At 48.4% G+C, this 19,315-nt stretch overlaps 1 protein-coding gene across 4 annotated transcripts in view; it reads right to left on the bottom strand.

The window, feature by feature from the left end:
• The window catches only part of LOC106566442 (solute carrier organic anion transporter family member 4A1), a 74,009-nt gene that overhangs the window by 36,684 nt on the left and 18,010 nt on the right, over positions 1-19,315 (bottom strand). For 3 of the 4 annotated variants that reach the window (XM_014134480.2, XM_045692934.1, XM_014134482.2), the window contains exon 2: positions 571-1,685. In XM_014134480.2, coding sequence (XP_013989955.1) covers positions 571-1,429 — 859 coding nt within the window. In that variant the 5' untranslated portion in view covers positions 1,430-1,685. Of the gene's footprint in view, positions 1-570; positions 1,686-8,158; positions 8,770-19,315 lie in introns of those variants that run through there. The other variant, XM_014134483.2, reaches the window with a different exon arrangement.

Raw genomic sequence — 19,315 nt, 5'->3', positions numbered from 1 at the left:
ATCAGTCAGCCACCACAAACACCGCCAGGACACGGTATCAGTCAGCCACCACAAACACATCCAGGACACGGTATCAGTCAGCCACCACAAACACATCCAGGACACGGTATCAGTCAGCCACCACAAACACCGCCAGGACACGGTATCAGTCAGCCACCACAAACACATCCAGGACACGGTATCAGTCAGCCACCACAAACACATCCAGGACACGGTATCAGTCAGCCACCACAAACACATCCAGGACACGGTATCAGTCAGCCACCACAAACACATCCAGGACACGGTATCAGTCAGCCACCACAAACACCGCCAGCACAGAGAGAAGAAGAGTAGTAAGACGATAGTCTACACCATATAAAAATCAAGTAAGCTGTGATCTGCAGTTTACAGGTCCTTGTATTTTTGTTTTACGTTTAAATGAAACATTGTACCGTTATTAAAAACAATGGAAACTTTTCTCTAGAGGATGACAAAGACATGCACCACATGAATTAACATGAAAGCGTAGGAAATACATCTCATAAAGAGATCAGAACGATGGTCAGAGTGTTGTGCGTAGTGACTCACCGATGTACACCGGAGCGTAACTGGACTTGACGTTCTCGTCCAGGTAGGTGACGCCCAGAGTGTAGAGGGGCGTGGCTCCCACCCCATGCAAGAACTGGCCCAGCATGAAGACAAAGCGGTAGCTGGACAGGCCCCCGCCCTCCCTCTCATGGCACGGGCTGGTACGGTTCCCCGTGCACACCCCTGTCCGCTCGGGCATGCTTACCTGGTACGGGGGAGTGGTGAAGTGAGGCAGGGCGAACACAAGAGATCCTAGCGCCATGACCAGCACCCCACTGCCCAGCCAGCGAGGCTTGTGCCCCGTCCCACCAAAGTAACTGACGAAGGCCAGGCACACACAGGCAGCGATGTCGTAAGAGCTGGCGATGAGCCCGGTCTGGTAGCTGCGCAGGTCAAAGCGCCTCTCTATTGAGGTCACCACGGTGTTGATGAAGCCGTTGATGATCATGCCCTGGAGGAAGGAGGCCACACACAGGAAGAACAGTACCCAGCGAGGGGTGTTGAAGGTCTGGATGACTCGGGGTGTCAGAGCCCCCCAGCCACACATCCCTGCTGAGTCTGTGGGGATGAATGTGAGGCCCAGTGGGGTCTCCGCGGGCGCTTCGCCCATGTAAAGCTGTCCAGGCAGTGGGGTAGCAGCCCTGGTGAGGATGATGTGGCTGCCGGGGCCTGAACCCACTGGGCTGTCCTTCTGAGAGTCCACAGGGCTGGGTGTCTCTAGGGAGGGGCCCATGGGGCTGTCCTTCTGAGAGTCCACAGGGCTGGGTGTCTCTAGGGAGGGGCCCATGGGGCTGTCCTGGAGGTCCAGCAGCTCCTGCTTGGAGCTGAAGGAGGCGTCGGCATTGAGTAGGATAGGCATGACCCCAGGGAGGGGCTCTCTGAGAGGGATAAAAGGCCTGGGAGACAGGGGAGGATTTTGGGGGAGAGGGAGTGTGCTGTAAGAAAGGGATGATTTTCTCCTGTGGGCTAGTGTCTGTACTCTCTCACCCAGTGTTTGGTTATGCCATTGAGCAGTGAAAGTGTCTGCAAGTCGAAAGCAATCCTCTGCCAGAGGGGACCACTACACAGGGAAATGGACAAGATATGCTTTACCGGGGCCTCTGGGAAACGTCCTCCTAAAAAAAGGAGAGAGGACTGTCAGACATTATCACAAGGTGTTCTTTTGAAAATATGAAAATGTGGAGATTAAAAAAAATGGATTCTAATAAAACACGTGAACTTTAATCTGAGCCAATTCCTTTCTGTCTAGTGCCTGCTGAAAGACAGAGAGCACGTGTCTCTGGTCTGGTCCGGTTTAGCCCGGTCTCGTGGTACTGTACTACCTATTACCCTCCTGTGATGGTGCCGGGGCGATGGAGCGGTCCAGAGGACCAGAATAAACACTAAAGAGATTAGCTCTGCATGGGGGGAGCTGGTCCAAGGACAGGCCAAAACACTAACACAACTACATTGTCCAGACCCACAGGTTTCCCCCCAGACAAACAGACCCTCCCCCCCTAGACAAACACAGCAGTCATCTCACCATTTCACATGAAGACATACTGTATCTATTCAGTGAATGTTCCCTATATACTTTACTGGCTCTCAAGAACATTGTCCTCCATGAATGACAGTTGAAATACTTTGAATAATATCTCTGATAAATGCAAATGAACCCGGTGAGTGTACATGGTGCTGTGGAACAGAAGGTAGAGAACACAGGCTAACAGGTGAACCAAAGGTCATTCATATGGTGATCAGCTGACCCCTGGATCTCCTACCCCACCCCTCCTCACCCTCTTCACCCCACACCACCTCACCCTCTTCAACCCACACCACCTCACCCCTCTTTACCCCACACCACCTCACCCTCTTTACCCCACACCACCTCACCCCTCTTTACCCCACACCACCTCACCCCTCTTTACCCCACACCACCTCACCCCTCTTCACCCCACACCACCCCTCTTCACCCCACACCACCTCACCACCTCACCCCTCTTCACCCCACATCACCCTCACCCCACACCACCTCACCCCTCTTCACCCCACACCACCTCACCCCTCTTCACCCCACATCACCTCACCCCACACCACCCCCCTTCACCCCACACCACTTCACCCCCCTTCACCCCACATCACCCCTCCCCTCACCACCTCACATCACCCCTCTTCACCCCACACCACCTCACCCTCTTCAACCCACACCACCTCACCCCACAGCCCTGCACCCCCCTTTACCCCACACCACTTCACCCCTCGCCACCTCACCCTCTTCACCCCACCCCACACATCACCCCTCTTCACCCCACCTCACCCATCACCCCTCACCACCTCACATCACCCCTCTTCACCCCACCTCACCCCTCTTCACCCCACCTCACCCCTCTTTACCCCACCTCACCCCTCTTTACCCCACACCACCCTCTTCACCCCACACCACTTCACCCCACATCACCTCACCCCCTTCACCCCACCTCACCCCGAATCCACCTCACATCACCCCTCGTCACCCCAGCCACCCCCCTTCACCCCACCCACCCTTCCCCTCACCACCTCACATCACCACTCTTCACCCCACCTCACCCCTCTTCACCCCACCTCACCCCTCTTCACCCCACCTCACCCCTCTTTACCCCACACCACCCCTCTTTACCCCACACCACCCCTCTTTACCCCACACCACCCTCTTCACCCCACACCACTTCACCCCACATCACCTCACCCCCTTCACCCCACATCACCTCACCCCGAATCCACCTCACATCACCCCTCGTCACCCCAAGCCACCCCCCTTCACCCCACATCCTCACCCTTCAGCCCTCACCACCTCACATCACCACTCTTCACCCCACACCACCTCACCCCTCTTTACCCCACACCACCTCACCCTCTTCACACCACCTGACCCCCCTTCACCCCACACCACCTCACCCCTCCCCTCACCACCTCATATAACCCCTCTTCACCCCACACCCACCACCTCACCCCTCTTTACCCCACACCACCTCACCCTCTTCACCCCACACCACCTCACCCTCTTCACCCCACTTCACCCCACATCACCTCACCCCACACCATCTCACCCCCCATCACATCACCCCTCTTCACCACTCACCATCTCACATCACCCCTCTTCACCCCACCTCACCCCTCTTCACCCCACACCACCTCACCCTCTTCACACACCACCTCACCCCCCTTCACCCCACACCACCTCACCCCTCCCTCACCACCTCATATAACCCCTCTTCACCCCACACCACCACCTCACCCCTCTTTACCCCACACCACCTCACCCTCTTCACCCCACACCACCTCACCCTCTTCACCCCACTTCACCCCACATCACCTCACCCCACACCATCTCACCCCCCATCACATCACCCCTCTTCACCACTCACCATCTCACATCACCCCTCTTCACCCCACCTCACCCCCTTCACCCCACACCACCTCACCCCTCCCCACCTCATAAACCCCTCTTCACCCCACACCACCTCACCCCTCTTTACCTCAGACCACCTCACCCTCTTCACCCCACACCACCTCACCCACTTCACTTCACCTCACCCCCACACCACCTCACCCCCCATCACCTCAACCCCTCACCACCTCACATCACCCCCTCACCATCTCACATCACCCCTCTTCACCCCCCACCTCACCCCCTTCACCCCACACCACCTCACCCCCTTCACCCCACATCACCCCTCACCACCTCACATCACCACTCTTCACCCCACACCACCTCACCCCTCTTTACCCCACACCACCTCACCCTCTTCACCCCACACCACTTACCCACTCTTCACCCCCCTTCACCCCACACCACCTCACCCCTCCCCTCACCACCTCATCACCCCTCTTCACCCCACACCACCTCACCCCTCTTTACCCCACACCACCTCACCCTCTTCACCCAACACCACCTCACCCTCTTCACCCCACACCACCCTCTTCACCCCACTTCACCCCACACCACCCTCTTCACCCCACTTCACCCCACATCACCTCATCCCACACCACCTCACCCCCATCACCTCAACCCTCACCACCTCACATCACCCCTCTTCACCCCTCACCATCTCACATCACCCCTCTTCACCCCACCTCACCCCCTTTCACCCCACATCACCTCACCCCTCCCTCACCACCTCACATCCCCTCACCCCTCCCCACCTCATATAACCCCTCTTCACCTCACCCCTCTTTACCCCACACCACCTCACCCCTCTTTACCCCACACCACCTCACCCCTCTTCAACCCACACCACCTCACCCCTCTTTACCCCACACCATCTCACATCACCCCTCCTCACCCCCCTTCACCCCACATCACCTCACATCCCCTCACCCCTCCCCACCTCATATAACCCCTCTTCACCTCACCCCTCTTTACCCCACACCACCTCACCCCCTCTTTACCCCACACCACCTCACCCCTCTTCAACCCACACCACCTCACCCCTCTTTACCCCACACCATCTCACATCACCCCTCCTCACCCCCCTTCACCCCACATCACCTCACCCCTCCCCTCACATCACCCCCCTTCACCCCACCCCCACACCACCTCACCCCTCTTCACCCCACACCACCTCACCCTCTTCACCCCACACCACCTCACCCATCTTCACCCCACATCACCTCACATCACCCCTCTTCACCCCACCCCACCTCTCTTCACCCCACACCATCTCACCCATCTTCACCCCACATCACCTCACCCCACACCACCTCACCCCCTTCACCCCACACCACCTCACCCCCCTTCACCCCACCTCACCCCTCTTCACCCCACACCACCTCACCCCTCTTTACCCCACACCACTTACCCACTCTTCACCCCCTTCACCCCACACCACCTCACCCCTCCCTCACCACCTCATATTACCCCTCTTCACCCCACACCACCTCACCCCTCTTTACCCCACACCACCTCACCCTCTTCACCCCACCTCACCCCTCTTCACCCCACACCACCTCACCCCTCTTTACCCCACACCACTTACCCACTCTTCACCCCCCTTCACCCCACACCACCTCACCCTCTCCCCTCACCACCTCTATTACCCCTCTTCACCCCACACCACCTCACCCCTCTTCACCCCACACCACCTCACCCTTCTCACCCCACACCACCCTCTTCACCCCACTTCACCCCACATCACCTCACCCCACACCACCTCACCACCTCACCCCCCATCACCTCACCCTCACCACCTCACATCACCCCTCTTCACCCCACACCATCTCCACATCACCCCACCTCACCCCCTTTCACCCCACATCACCTCACCCCTCCCCTCACCACCTCACATCACCTCACCCCTCCCCACCTCATAAACCCCTCTTCACCTCACCCTCACCACCTCACCCTCTTCAACCCACACCATCTCACCCCTCTTTACCCCACACCATCTCACATCACCCCTCCTCACCCCCTTCACCCCACATCACCTCACCCCTCCCCTCACATCACCCCCCTTCACCCCACCCCACACCACCTCACCCCTCTTCACCCCACACCACCTCACCCTCTTCACCTCACCCATCTTCACCCCCACATCACCTCACATCACCCCCCTTCACCCCACCCCACCTCACTTCACCCCCACACCATCTTCACCCCACATCACCTCACCCCACACCACCTCACCCCTCTTCACCCCACATCACCCCTACCCCACCTCACCCCCTCTTCACCCCACCTCCCCCCTCTTCACCCCACACCACCTCACCCCTCTTCACCCCACACCACCCCTCATCCCCACACCACCCCTTCAGCCCCACACCACTTCACCCCTCACATCACCCCTTCACCCCACATCACCCCTCTTCACCCCACACCACCTCACCCCTCTTCACCCCAAACCACCTCATCCCACACCACCCTTCAGCCCACACCACCTCACCCCTCACATCACCCCTCTAATCCCCTCACCACCTCACATCACCCCTCTTCACCCCACACCACCTCACCTCACATCCTTCACCCCACCCCCCTTCACCCCACATCACCTCACCCCCTTTCACATCACCTCACCCCCCTTCACATCACCTCACCCCCCTTCACATCACCTCACCCCCCTTCACATCACCTCACCCCCCTTCACCCCATCACCTCACCCTCCCCTCCTCACCCCTCCCCTCACCACCTCACATCACCCCTCTTCACCCCACATCACCCCTCTTCACCCCACACAACCTCACCCCCTTCACCCCCCACATCACCCCCACATCACCCCTCACATCACCCCTCACCCCTCCCCACCTCAAATCACCCCCCTCTTCACCCCACCCCACCTCACATCACCCCTACCACATCACCCCCCTTCACCCCACACCACCTCACCCCCTTCACCCCACATCACCTCACCCCTCACATCATTCACCCCACACCACCTCACCCCCTTCACCCACATCACCCCACCCCCACATCACCCCACACCACCTCACCCCCTGACCTCACACTACCTCACCCCCCACACCCCCTCACACCCCCTTCACCCCACCCACTTCACCCCCACCCTCACCCCTCTTCACCCCACACCACCTCACCCCTCTTCACCCCAGACCAACCCCTCTTCACCCCAGACCACCTCACCCCACACCACACCACCTCACCCCACACCACCCCACCCCTCTTCACCCAACCTCACCCCCTCACCCCCTCTTCACCCCACCCCCCTCACCCCTCTTCACCTCACCCCTCTTCACCCCACACCACACCACCTCACCCCACACCACCTCACCCCACCTCACACCACCCCTCACCACTTCACCCCACACCACCAAAGAATTCCAATACTGATCTTCCTGATTCCTCCCCTATGAGTAGGTGAAAGGCAGACAATACACGGTAAGGCATTCTGCGTGTAAATAGCTCATTTAAATTTTTCGGTCAAGTGATCATAATCTTCGGGCAACCAAAAAAATACTCCTGATTTGCCCAATGGGCAAGTGCCTTTCAGACTTTATGTCAATCCCTGAAATACTTGCTTTCAGACTTTATGTGTCGCAGGGGTCGTTGAATGGAGACCAAGACGCAGCGTGGATAGCGCTCATTCTTTGTATTTAATGAAATCACTTTAACAACAAAACGACCAACAACAGTCCCGCCAGGTACACTAGACTAAACGGAAAACAACCACCCACAAAACCCCATGAAAAACAGCCTGCCTAAGTATGGCTTCCAATCAGAGACAACGATAGACAGCTGCCTCTGATTGAAAACCATACCTGGCCACAACATAGAAAATGACAACATAGAATGAAACTCTAGACAACCCACATAGAAAACAGAAAACCCAAAACGCATAGACGAAACCCCCCCCTCACGCCCTGACCAATCTACTAGGGAAAAATGACCTCATACCAGGGTCAGGACGTGACATTATGTCAATCCCTGGTAAAGTATAGCTACACAGTAGCCAACATTGCCTTTGCTTCATTCTCCCTTGAAGAGTTCACCAGCTAATCACATTCTACAGTTCAGACTCCATCTCATCAAACCTATCCCAACACAAAAACAGCCAATCAGAAACAACTGAAAGCATTTAGTCAGATAACACTTGGATATTTCTATGAAGTAGCCCATTCTTACCTTAAACATACTCCTTGTTGCTTGGTTTGTAGAGACCATGTTCTGTTTTGATTCTTGAACCCATTCTATTGAATATAATGTAAGTGCTTTAGAACTCCCAGGACACCTGCGGAAACAGTTTGGTCTGCCAACATTCTTCAGAACAATAAACATGTGATGTCTTGTTCAATGGTCGCTAAACCCATATCGTTTTATTGGTTCCTTTCCTTAATGTTTGGTTGAGCAAGTATTACGAAAGAAAAGCTAACAACCACTTTAAACATATCATTAAAGTGAGCACAGTGCTGTTGTTATCTTTCATTCTGAGGGACTGGTTTTAAGAAACTCCTCTTTTCTTGCTTAGCTTTGGGAGCTACGCAGAATTTCTTTCTCCCTTTTCTTTCACATAACCTACTAGCCTAATACTCCTCTCCTCGGCACAACATCATTTACTTCATTTACTAACAATATAATCAGATCGAGGAAAAAAATTACTTAGATTCACTATAGTGGTTTTTTTTTCAATGTTTTCTCAATTACTCTTCGATACAAATCATGAAGCATGACAGCAAACACTAAGATAATATTAACTATGATTAGCATCCTACCTCCACTCCTCCTCATGGTAATCACAAATATATCCCAAAGAAGAGAGAGAGAGAGCCAGAGAGAGAGCCAGAGAGAGAGCCAGAGAGAGAACCAGAGAGAGAGCCAGAGAGAGAGCCAGAGAGAGCGCCAGAGAGAGCGCCAGAGAGAGCGCCAGAGAGAGCGCCAGAGAGAGAGCCAGAGAGAGAGCCAGAGAGAGAGCCAGAGAGAGAGCCAGAGAGAGAGCCAGAGAGAGAGCCAGAGAGAGCGCCAGAGAGAGAGCCAGAGCCAGGCTGATGATAGAAACAGAGTCAGGGAGAGAGATAGAGACTGAGGTATCCCAGGTTCTAAGCCTGTCTCTCCAAGCCTCTTAAAGGCACACGCTGAGACGGCACAATGCCCAACCCTGACGGCTGGAACGGCCCACCACTACACCAGCTAATCCACCTGGGTAACTAGCTAGAGCTTACCACCACCTCCCATTGACCACCTTACCGGACCCCCCCCACCCGCTGTATTATACAGTATAATATAACATCATACCCGCTGTATAATATAACATAATATCATATAATAACCACTGTATTATACAGTATAATATAATATAATAACCACTGTATTATACAGTATAATATAATATAACATTATAATAACCACTGTATTATACAGTATAATATAATATAATATCATATAACCACTGTATTATACAGTATAATATAATATAATAACCACTGTATTATACAGTATAATATAATATAATAACCACTGTATTATACAGTATAATATAATATAATAACCACTGTATTATACAGTATAATATCATATAATAACCACTGTATTATACAGTATAATATAACATAATATCATATAATAACCACTGTATTATACAGTATAATATAATATAACATAATATCAAATAATAACCACTGTATTATACAGTATAATATAACATAATATCGTAATAATATCCATAATATCCTCCTAATGTGGCTGCCCTACACAATGTGTTAACATCCTCCACTTCCTGCATGACGGTGTGTCACTCTCTCTGGTAGTGAAACCACAGAGTCAATCGAGATAAGGACCGAAGTAAAGCAAGGCTGCGTCCTATCAACAACCCTCTTCTCTGTCTTCCTGGCTGGAATGGGTCACCTGACAGATAGCAGACTGTCCATAGGCATAAACATCACCTACAGGACAGATGGGAACATATTCAATATCATCAGTTTTAGAGCCAAGTCAAGAACCACAACCACTTCTGTGAGAACCTGCTCATAAGCTGACCTCCAGGCCATCGTTAACATATTTATAGAAGCATACATCAGGATGGGTCCAACACTCAACACCAGCAAAACAAATGTCCTCAACCAGCAAGCTCCGGGAGCACACCTACCAAGATCACTGCCAACAATGCAATAGTTTAAAAAAAACAATCCCAGTTTCCCACACCTACAGTAGCCATCTTTGCTGCAATATGCTACACTAGCTAGTGCTGCCTTTGGTAAACTCAGAAACAGGGTCGTCCAGGATCACGACATTACCACCAGGACCAAAGTGGATGTGTATACCTCCATGATCATCCCTACCCTGCTATACGGTGTAGAAACCTGGACCGCATATCGAAAACACATTAAACCCCTTGAAAAGGTTCCACCAACGCTGCCTCAGGAAAATACTTAACAACTACTGGGAAGACAGAGAAACCAACATCAGTGTCCTGCAGAGATCCAAGTCCTCCGGTATAGAAGCCATCGTAATGAGACGTCAAGTCCTCCGGTATAGAAGCCATCGTAATGAGACGTCAAGTCCTCCGGTATAGAAGCCATCGTAATGAGACGTCAAGTCCTCCGGTATAGAAGCCATCGTAATGAGACGTCAAGTCCTCCGGTATAGAAGCCATCGTAATGAGACATCAAGTCCTCCGGTATAGAAGCCATCGTAATGAGACGTCAAGTCCTCCGGTATAGAAGCCATCGTAATGAGACGTCAAGTCCTCCGGTATAGAAGCCATCGTAATGAGACATCAAGTCCTCCGGTATAGAAGCCATCGTAATGAGACGTCAAGTCCTCCGGTATAGAAGCCATCGTAATGAGACATCAAGTCCTCCGGTATAGAAGCCATCGTAATGAGACATCAAGTCCTCCGGTATAGAAGCCATCGTAATGAGACATCAAGTCCTCCGGTATAGAAGCCATCGTAATGAGACATCAAGTCCTCCGGTATAGAAGCCATCGTAATGAGACATCAAGTCCTCCGGTATAGAAGCCATCGTAATGAGACATCAAGTCCTCCGGTATAGAAGCCATCGTAATGAGACATCAAGTCCTCCGGTATAGAAGCCATCGTAATGAGACATCAAGTCCTCCGGTATAGAAGCCATCGTAATGAGACATCAAGTCCTCCGGTATAGAAGCCATCGTAATGAGACATCAAGTCCTCCGGTATAGAAGCCATCGTAATGAGACATCAAGTCCTCCGGTATAGAAGCCATCGTAATGAGACAAGTCCTCCGGTATAGAAGCCAACGAAATGAGACATCAAGTCCTCCGGTATAGAAGCCATCGTAATGAGACATCAAGTCCTCCGGTATAGAAGCCATCGTAATGAGACGACAAGTCCTCCGGTATAGAAGCCAACGAAATGAGACATCAACTCAGATGGGCAGGTCACCTCGTGAGGAAAACAAATCTTCTACTCACAGCTCAGGGATGGATACCGTGCCCCAGGAAGACAGAAAAAGCATTTCCGTAACAACCTCAAAGCACACCTCAAGTAAGGCCATGTGAATCCACATAATCTGACCATTCCCCGACCCCACTGAGACAAGATCTGACCACCCCCGACCCCACTGAGACAAGATCTGACCACCCCCGACCCCACTGAGACAAGATCTGACCATCCCCGACCCCACTGAGATAAGATCTGCAAGTCACGGATCTCCAGAACCATGTCCAGCCAGACCCAAACGACAACCCTGAACCGTGATAACTGGAGGGAAACGACACTGGACTACGAGGGATCCCAAAGGATGGTCTCTCTCCATCTCTAAAACACACACTATCAGAGGTTATGTAAAATAAACCAGTCCAATAAGTGCCTCGACTTCCTCTCCCTAACCAGCTGAAACAGACAGGTGTTCCCTGAGTGTCACTTTACAGGTTAAATCAAAGCGGCTGCTTTCAGGATCCTCAAAACAAATCATTATACTGGAGCCTCTGCCCAGAGTCCACATAGGTAATACCACAAAGCTGATATCCACAGCCGTGATGACATCACAGTTTTTGTCTACATACACTACAGGTCAAAAGTTTTAGAACACCTACTCCTTCAAGGGTTTTTCTTTATTTTTTACTATTTTCTACATTGTACAATAATAGTGAAGACATCAAAACTATGAAATAACACATATGGAATCATGTAGTAACCAAAAAAGTGATAAACAAATCCAAATATATTTTATATTTCAGATTTTTCAAATAGCCACCATTTGCCTTGATGACAGCTTTGCACACTCTTGGCATTCTCTCAACCAGCTTATCCTGGAATGCTTTTTCACCAGTCTTGAAGGTGTTTCCACATATGCTGAGTACTTGTTGGCTGCTTTTTCTTAACTCTGCAGTCCGACTCATCCCAAACCATCTCAATTTGGTTGAAGGCTGGTGATTGTGGAGGCCAGGTCATCTGATGCAGCACTCCATCACTCTCCTTCTTGGTAAAATAGCCCTTCACAGCCTGGAGGTGTGTTGGGTCATTTTCCTGTTAGTCCCACTAAGCCCAAACCAGATGGGATGGCGTATCGCTGCAGAATGCTGTGGTAGCCATTCTGATTAAGTGTGCCTTGAATTCTAAATGAATCACAGACGGTTTGCTTTGCTGGTGACACTCACACCATAACACCTCCTCCTCCATGCTTTACGGTGGGAAATACACATGCAGAGATCATCCATTCACCCACACCACGTCTGACAAAGACACGGCGGTTGGAACCAAAAATGTCAGATTTGGACTCCAGACCAAAGGACAAATTCCCACCGGTCTAATGTCCATTGCTCGTGTTTCTTGACCCAAGCAAGTGTCGTGACGTTGTATTAGTTAATGTGACGACTGTTGCTCATCGAATGATTAACGGTTTATAATTGCGTGATTAAATGAATTAAGCAATGAATCAAGCAATTATTAACTCATCAACCTGGGGCACCATGGGAAATTAGTTTGAGTTTCTATTTCCCAAATTAACTCAAAGAATATCAGAATATCGATTTTACAACAGTTGCTAAATTAATCAACCTCTTGTCTCATGTCTGAACGTCGCATAATCCGTGAATCTGCACGAACCCGGGCTACACCAATGAGTTTACCACACCAATCTTAGTTGATTATTTATTTACTAGCAAGCTAAAATGATGATAAAAATACACATACACAAAACACAGTCTAGGCTATTGATTAGGACTTAGTATAACGGGCCAACACACTATGGCGCGTGTTACCCAAAATGGGGATTTAAAAGAGAGAGAAACCAAGAAAGTACACGAGAGAAATATACATTTGGGTTCATTTGTCAGCTATGCTTATTTAAACCTAGCCTTGCCCCGAACTGCCGCTCTTATGGGCCAGAATATAATGATGTAATTACGTGTTGGAGGTCTCAGGTGGGAAGCTCCGCGTGGGTCGTTTAGGCTTCTCAATGACGCACTTCTCCGGCGCAACTCTCTGGTTGTCCTCACGATGTCAGTGTCCTTCTTGGCTTAGTGGTCTGATCCCTCACCCTTGATCTGAAAGGGGTCTTCTGAGGACAGACAGCTCTGTAGCTCAGAGCTCACAGCTTCGGACTCGAACGGTGTAGATACCACGATTCAATGGAGAGTGGAGGCTGGGTGGTTCGGCTTGAATTCACCCGCTTAGACACAGCTACTCGTCCGTAGCTCGTGTAGAAAAAGATTTCTTTGTCTTCAACCTTGTGTTTCGTTTTGGGGTTCGTTGACTTTGTTAGACCTTCACTGCAGCTTGGGGTCACTTAGTCTGATATGTTAATTCTTCACTCTCCTGTCTTATACCCTCGGGTCAGAAGTGGGCGTAACCGCCTTTAGGGCAATTCTCTGGGCGTACCAAGTTAAGGGACAAGGCCTAGATTTGACTAAAATCCAATTTTAGACACTAACTTCACATTTCATCCTTACCAAAACATTCTCTTTGATTTGGATATTTTCCACACAACGTACAATGTATAAACATCAGGCATATACTGGGAAAACTCTTAAAGGTACAATGTTTTCATAATAACGTAATCTCTTAACCTTTAATAACAATACAAAAGTTACATACATTTTCATATTGTGGCTGACGGAAACCATTGTTCCAAAGTCCCTTTATTGCATGTTTAATGTTCTGAGGCCAGTTCTCCATTGTGAGGACAAAGGAATTTCTCTGTGGCCTAAGGTTTATTATGGGCGTGAGGGGTCATAAAACCCCCACATCTTCAGACCCCTAGATCTCTCCTCCTCTGTTGGGGGTTTGGGAGATAATCTGTAGGGTGGTGGTCTCCTGTACCCTGACCAGATCATGACAGTCATGACACAAGTCTCTTCTTATTGGTTCCCTTTAGTAGTGGTTTCTATGCAGCAATTTGACCATGAAGGTCTGATTCACACAGTCTCCTCTGAACAGTTGATGTTGAAATGTGCCTGTTACTTGAACTCTGTGAAGCATTTATTTGGGCTGCAATTTCTAAGGCTGGTAACTCTAATGAACTTGTCCTCTGCAGCAGAGGTAACTCTAATGAACTTGTCCTCTGCAGCAGAGGTAACTCTAATGAACTTGTCCTCTGCAGCAGAGGTAACTCTAATGAACTTGTCCTCTGCAGCAGAGGTAACTCTAATGAACTTGTCCTCTGCAGCAGAGGTAACGCTAATGAACTTGTAAGTTTCTCTTTGCTTATTTGAGCTGTTCTTGCCATAATATGGACTTGGTCTTTTACCAAGTAGGGCTATCTTCTGTATACCACCTCTACCTTGTCACAACACAACTGATTGGCTCAAACACATTAAGAAGGAAATAAATTCCACAAATTAACTTTTAAGACGGCACACCTGTTAATTAAAATGCATACCAGGTGACTACCTCATGAAGCTGGTTGAGAGAATGCCAAGAGTGTGAAAAGCTATCATCAAGGCAAAGAGTGGCTACTTTGAAGAATCTCAAATATATTTTCATTTGTTAATACTTTGTTTGGTTACTACATGATTCCATATGTGTTATATCATAGTTTTGATGTCTTCACTATTATTCTCCAACGTAGAAAATAGTAAAAATAAGAGTAGGTGTTGTAAAACGTTTTGACCGGTAGTGTACATACCTAACCACAACTAATGTCCTAACAATACTGTATGAAGTAATGGCACTGTTGAGGTGTGGTACTGTTCAAATCAAATCCAACTTTATTTACCACATGCGCCGAATACAACAAGTGTAGACTTTATTGTGAAACGCTTACTTACAAGCCCTTAACCAACAGTGCAGTTCAAGAAGAAGAAAACATTTACCAAGTAGGCTAAAATAAAAAGTCATAATAAAAAGTAACACAATAAGAACAACAATAAGGAGGTTATATACAGGGGGGTACAGGTACCAAGTCAGTGTGCGGGGGCACAGGCTAGTTGTACATGTAGGTGGGGGTGAAGTGACTATGCATAAGTAACACGGGGGGGGGGAAATGGGTGGAGAAAAAAAGTATGAAATGTATGCATTCACTACTGTAAGTCGCTCTGGATAAGTGTGTCTGCTAAATGACTAAAATGTAAAATGTAACAAACAAACAGCGAGTAGCAGCAATGTACAAGAGGGGGGGTGTCAATGTAAATTGTCCGATGGAGATTTTTATGAAGTGTTCAGCAGTCTAATGGCTTGGGGGTAGAAGCTGTTAAGGAGCCTTTTGGTCCTAGACTTGGCGCTCTGGTACCGCTTGCCGTGAGGTAACAGAGAAAACAGTCCTATAACTTGGGTGACTGGAGTCTCTGACAATTTTATGGGCTTTTCCTAGGTCCTGGATGGCAGGAAGCTTGGCCGCGGTGATGTACTGGGCCGTTCGCATTACCCTCTGTAGCGCCTTACGGTCAGATGGCGAGCAGTTGCCACACCAGGCGGTGATGCAACCAGTCAGGATGCTCTCGATGGTGCAGCTGTAGAACCATTTGAGGATCTGAGGACCCATGCCAAATCTTTTCAGACTCCTGAGGGGGGAAAGGTGTTGTCGTGCCCTCTTCACGACTGTCTTGGTGTGTTTGAACCATGATAGTTCGTTGGTGAATTGGACACCAAGGAACATGAAACTCTCGACCCGCTCCACTACAGCCCCGTCGATGTTAATGGGGGCCCGCTTTTTCCTGTAGTCCACGATCAGCTCCTTTGTCTTGATAAGAAAACAGAAAAAGATGACAACCTTCAGCAACTTGCTATGATGATTGCAGATAGAAGGGCATACCGACGGGAGCCAGACCAGAAAAATCCTATTAAATCCTAATTAAATCTTATCGAGCGGTTGATTGATGGCCAAGTGGAGATATCCTCATTTCCCTCAGACCATTGCTATTCTCACTGGACTGGAGAGAGATAGTTAGATGAGTATCCTGGAAGCGAGTGCTGGTGTGAATGGATGGGGGCGAGCAGGGAATGTTTTTCTGGGGTGCAGTCTGTTTGGGATGTTAAGGTATGCTTGTGTATGTTTGTTTAGGATGAAAAGGTTAGACAGTTAAGGATGTGGTTGGAGGGGTGGATAAGTAGGTCTGTAGAAAGTCCAGGGAGCAAACTGCCCCCTGCTACTTCTCCCAGGTCAAATGTATGTCTGAAGAGAAACATACAGTACTTACAAGGTGTTTCCTGACTGTGAGAGAGAAAGAGAGAGAGTGAGACAACTTGCCTAGATTAGTCTATGATTAGAATTCTGGGGCTGGGAGGAAAACACTTGAGCCAACGTTCACAATGAGCCATGGCCTGATATCCATTATTGTTGGTTTGTGTCCCAGTGCTTCGGATATAAGAAAAACAAGGGCCAAACTTGAGATTTGGCAAACCTAGTGTTTTACAGACCTGTCATATCATTTCATATCATTTCATTTTCTACATCAAAGTGAGTTCACTCCGGTACCGCAGGGCAAGCGGTACCGGAGCGCCAAGTCTAGGTCCAAAAGGCTTCTTAACAGCTTCTACCCCCAAGCCATAAAACTCCTGAACATCCAATCAAATGGCTACCCAGACAATTTGCATTGTCCCCCGTCCCCCATTTTACACTGCTGCTACTCTCTGTTGTTATCTATGCATAGTCACATTAATAACTCTACCTACATGTACATATTACCCTCAATTACCTCGACTAACCTGTGCCCCCACACATTGACTCTGTACCGGTACCCCTCTGTATATAGCCTCGCTATTGTTATTTTACTGCTGCTGTTGAATTATTTGTTACTTTTATTTTCTATTTTTACATAACACTTATTTTTCTTAAAACGGTGTTGTTGGTTAAGGGCTTGTAAGTAAGCATTTCACTTGTAAGGTCTACACCTGTTGTATTTGGCGCATGTGACAAATACAATACAATTGGATTTGATTTGATTTGAAATGAGGACCTCAAAAACAAACCATATCTCAGATAAATAAGCGACAGGACTAGCGGTCCTCATTCTCAAGAGGTAGAGTCACTCTCTCACAGAGAACAGGTACCTGTTTTTAGAAGAGAAGCACTTTCACTAACAATAGTACACACAACCTCCATTCCTCAGATAAAACAGAGTAGGAGGTATCCATGTCCAATGTTGGGGAAGCTACTCTGAACATACAATCTAACTACCAATTACTTCACATCGCAAGACGTTGAGCTACAGTAAACCAATCATTACGAGATTAAGGGGTATCATTTGTTTAACTTAAGTTACTTAGAAAAAGCAGTTCACTATATCAAAACTACCTGGTAAAAAAAAAGAATGATATCTAAATCCAAATGTCATATAATACAAAGTAGCAGATAAAAGAAATGACAGAGAGCACTTTCTTTCTTTCTGGTCCTGATGAGAAGAAAAAAAGAGGAAGTTCTCTTCTACACTGTTCAACTAATCCAGAAAATGTGTAGGAAGAGTTAAGATTAACGTGCGAAAGAGGAAGACCGCATCAAAGGCTCTATTTTCATTTACCCTGAAAACCAGATACATCCGGTTTCTGCCGACCCGGTGAGGGTGACAGGGTAGTGACATCTGTGTGACAGCCAGAGAGTAATTACTTCGCACAATGGTCAGATAGAGAACAACAAATAAGGGTTATGTTATGTTTTCTTGTGTAAGATGTAGTGGGCAGTTCCATTAGTTAGACTACACCAGCAGTTACCTACACCACTAGTTACCTACACCACTAGTTACCTACACCACTAGTTACCTACACCACTAGTTACCTACACCACTAGTTACCTACACCACTAGTTACCTACAGGAAAGTAGTTTTTAGCCATGTAGCGGTGTAGCTGACTACTGGTGGACTACTGGGATTGTTGACATTGACAGTTCAGCATTATTTTAGTTTATCTTAAAATAAAATAAAATAATGCTGAACTGTCAATGTCAACAATCCCAGTAGTAGTCACCAGTAGTCCACCAGCAGTCAGCTACACCGCTACATGGCTAAAAACTACTTTCCTGCACTGTCGGTGACATCGTAATTTTTAGGTTTACGTTTGGTAATATGGTACAGTAACTTGACGCTGACCCTGGACAGACTGAGGGGAAAATATAAAACTAAACATATTTGAAAAACAATAATTTGGGAAAGTACTGTATGTTAAAAAAAATGATGTATTATGAAAGACTGGCCCGAGCATGTGCAATGTTTGATTCTGGATGAAGAGTATGGTCCAATGGTAACGTCATTGGAGGAAAAAAAGGAAAATCAACCAATCACTACAAAACTAACCAAGGTACAGCCCACTAAGACTGTTGTCTTTCAGCCCCAGTTAACTCAATGCTTCCTGGGAGGTTAAGGCAGCAAACAGCAAACCTACTATTTCCATGAGATCAAGCCTTGATAATGATCTCCCCATTGTGTTTAGTCTACAAGGAACACTATTAAACCCCCAGGATTCCTTCATCTCTGTGTGGCACCAGAGGTAGTATTGTTCTTCATACTGTTTATCTATATACAGTTACATCCTTACTGTACGCCCAAGAAAAATTTGTACAAGGATGGTTTTACGAGGATGACATCCATTGTGTATACTGCCACCCAGATTGAGCACTTAGAGCCAATTCTGACTAACCTCAGCACAAACAGTAAGTTCTGACTAACAATCCTCACTGTGTTTACATACAGTTGAAGTTGGAAGTTTACATACACCTTAGCTAAATACATTTAAACTCAGATTTTCACAATTCCTGACATATAATCCTAGTAAGAAATCGTTGTTTTAGGTCAGTTAGGATCACCACTTTATTTTAACAATGTGAAATGTTAGAATAATAGTAGAGAGAATGATTTATTTCAGCTTTTATTTCTTTCATCACATGTTTACATTCACTCATTAGTATTTGGTAGCATTGCCTTTAAATTGTTTA

This window comes from Salmo salar, chromosome ssa13, assembly GCF_905237065.1.
Source record: "Salmo salar chromosome ssa13, Ssal_v3.1, whole genome shotgun sequence".
In the NCBI taxonomy this organism is placed as follows: Eukaryota; Metazoa; Chordata; class Actinopteri; order Salmoniformes; family Salmonidae; genus Salmo; species Salmo salar.
The sequence above is the reverse complement of the archived record's forward strand: the minus strand, read 5'-3'. Positions and strand labels throughout refer to the sequence as shown.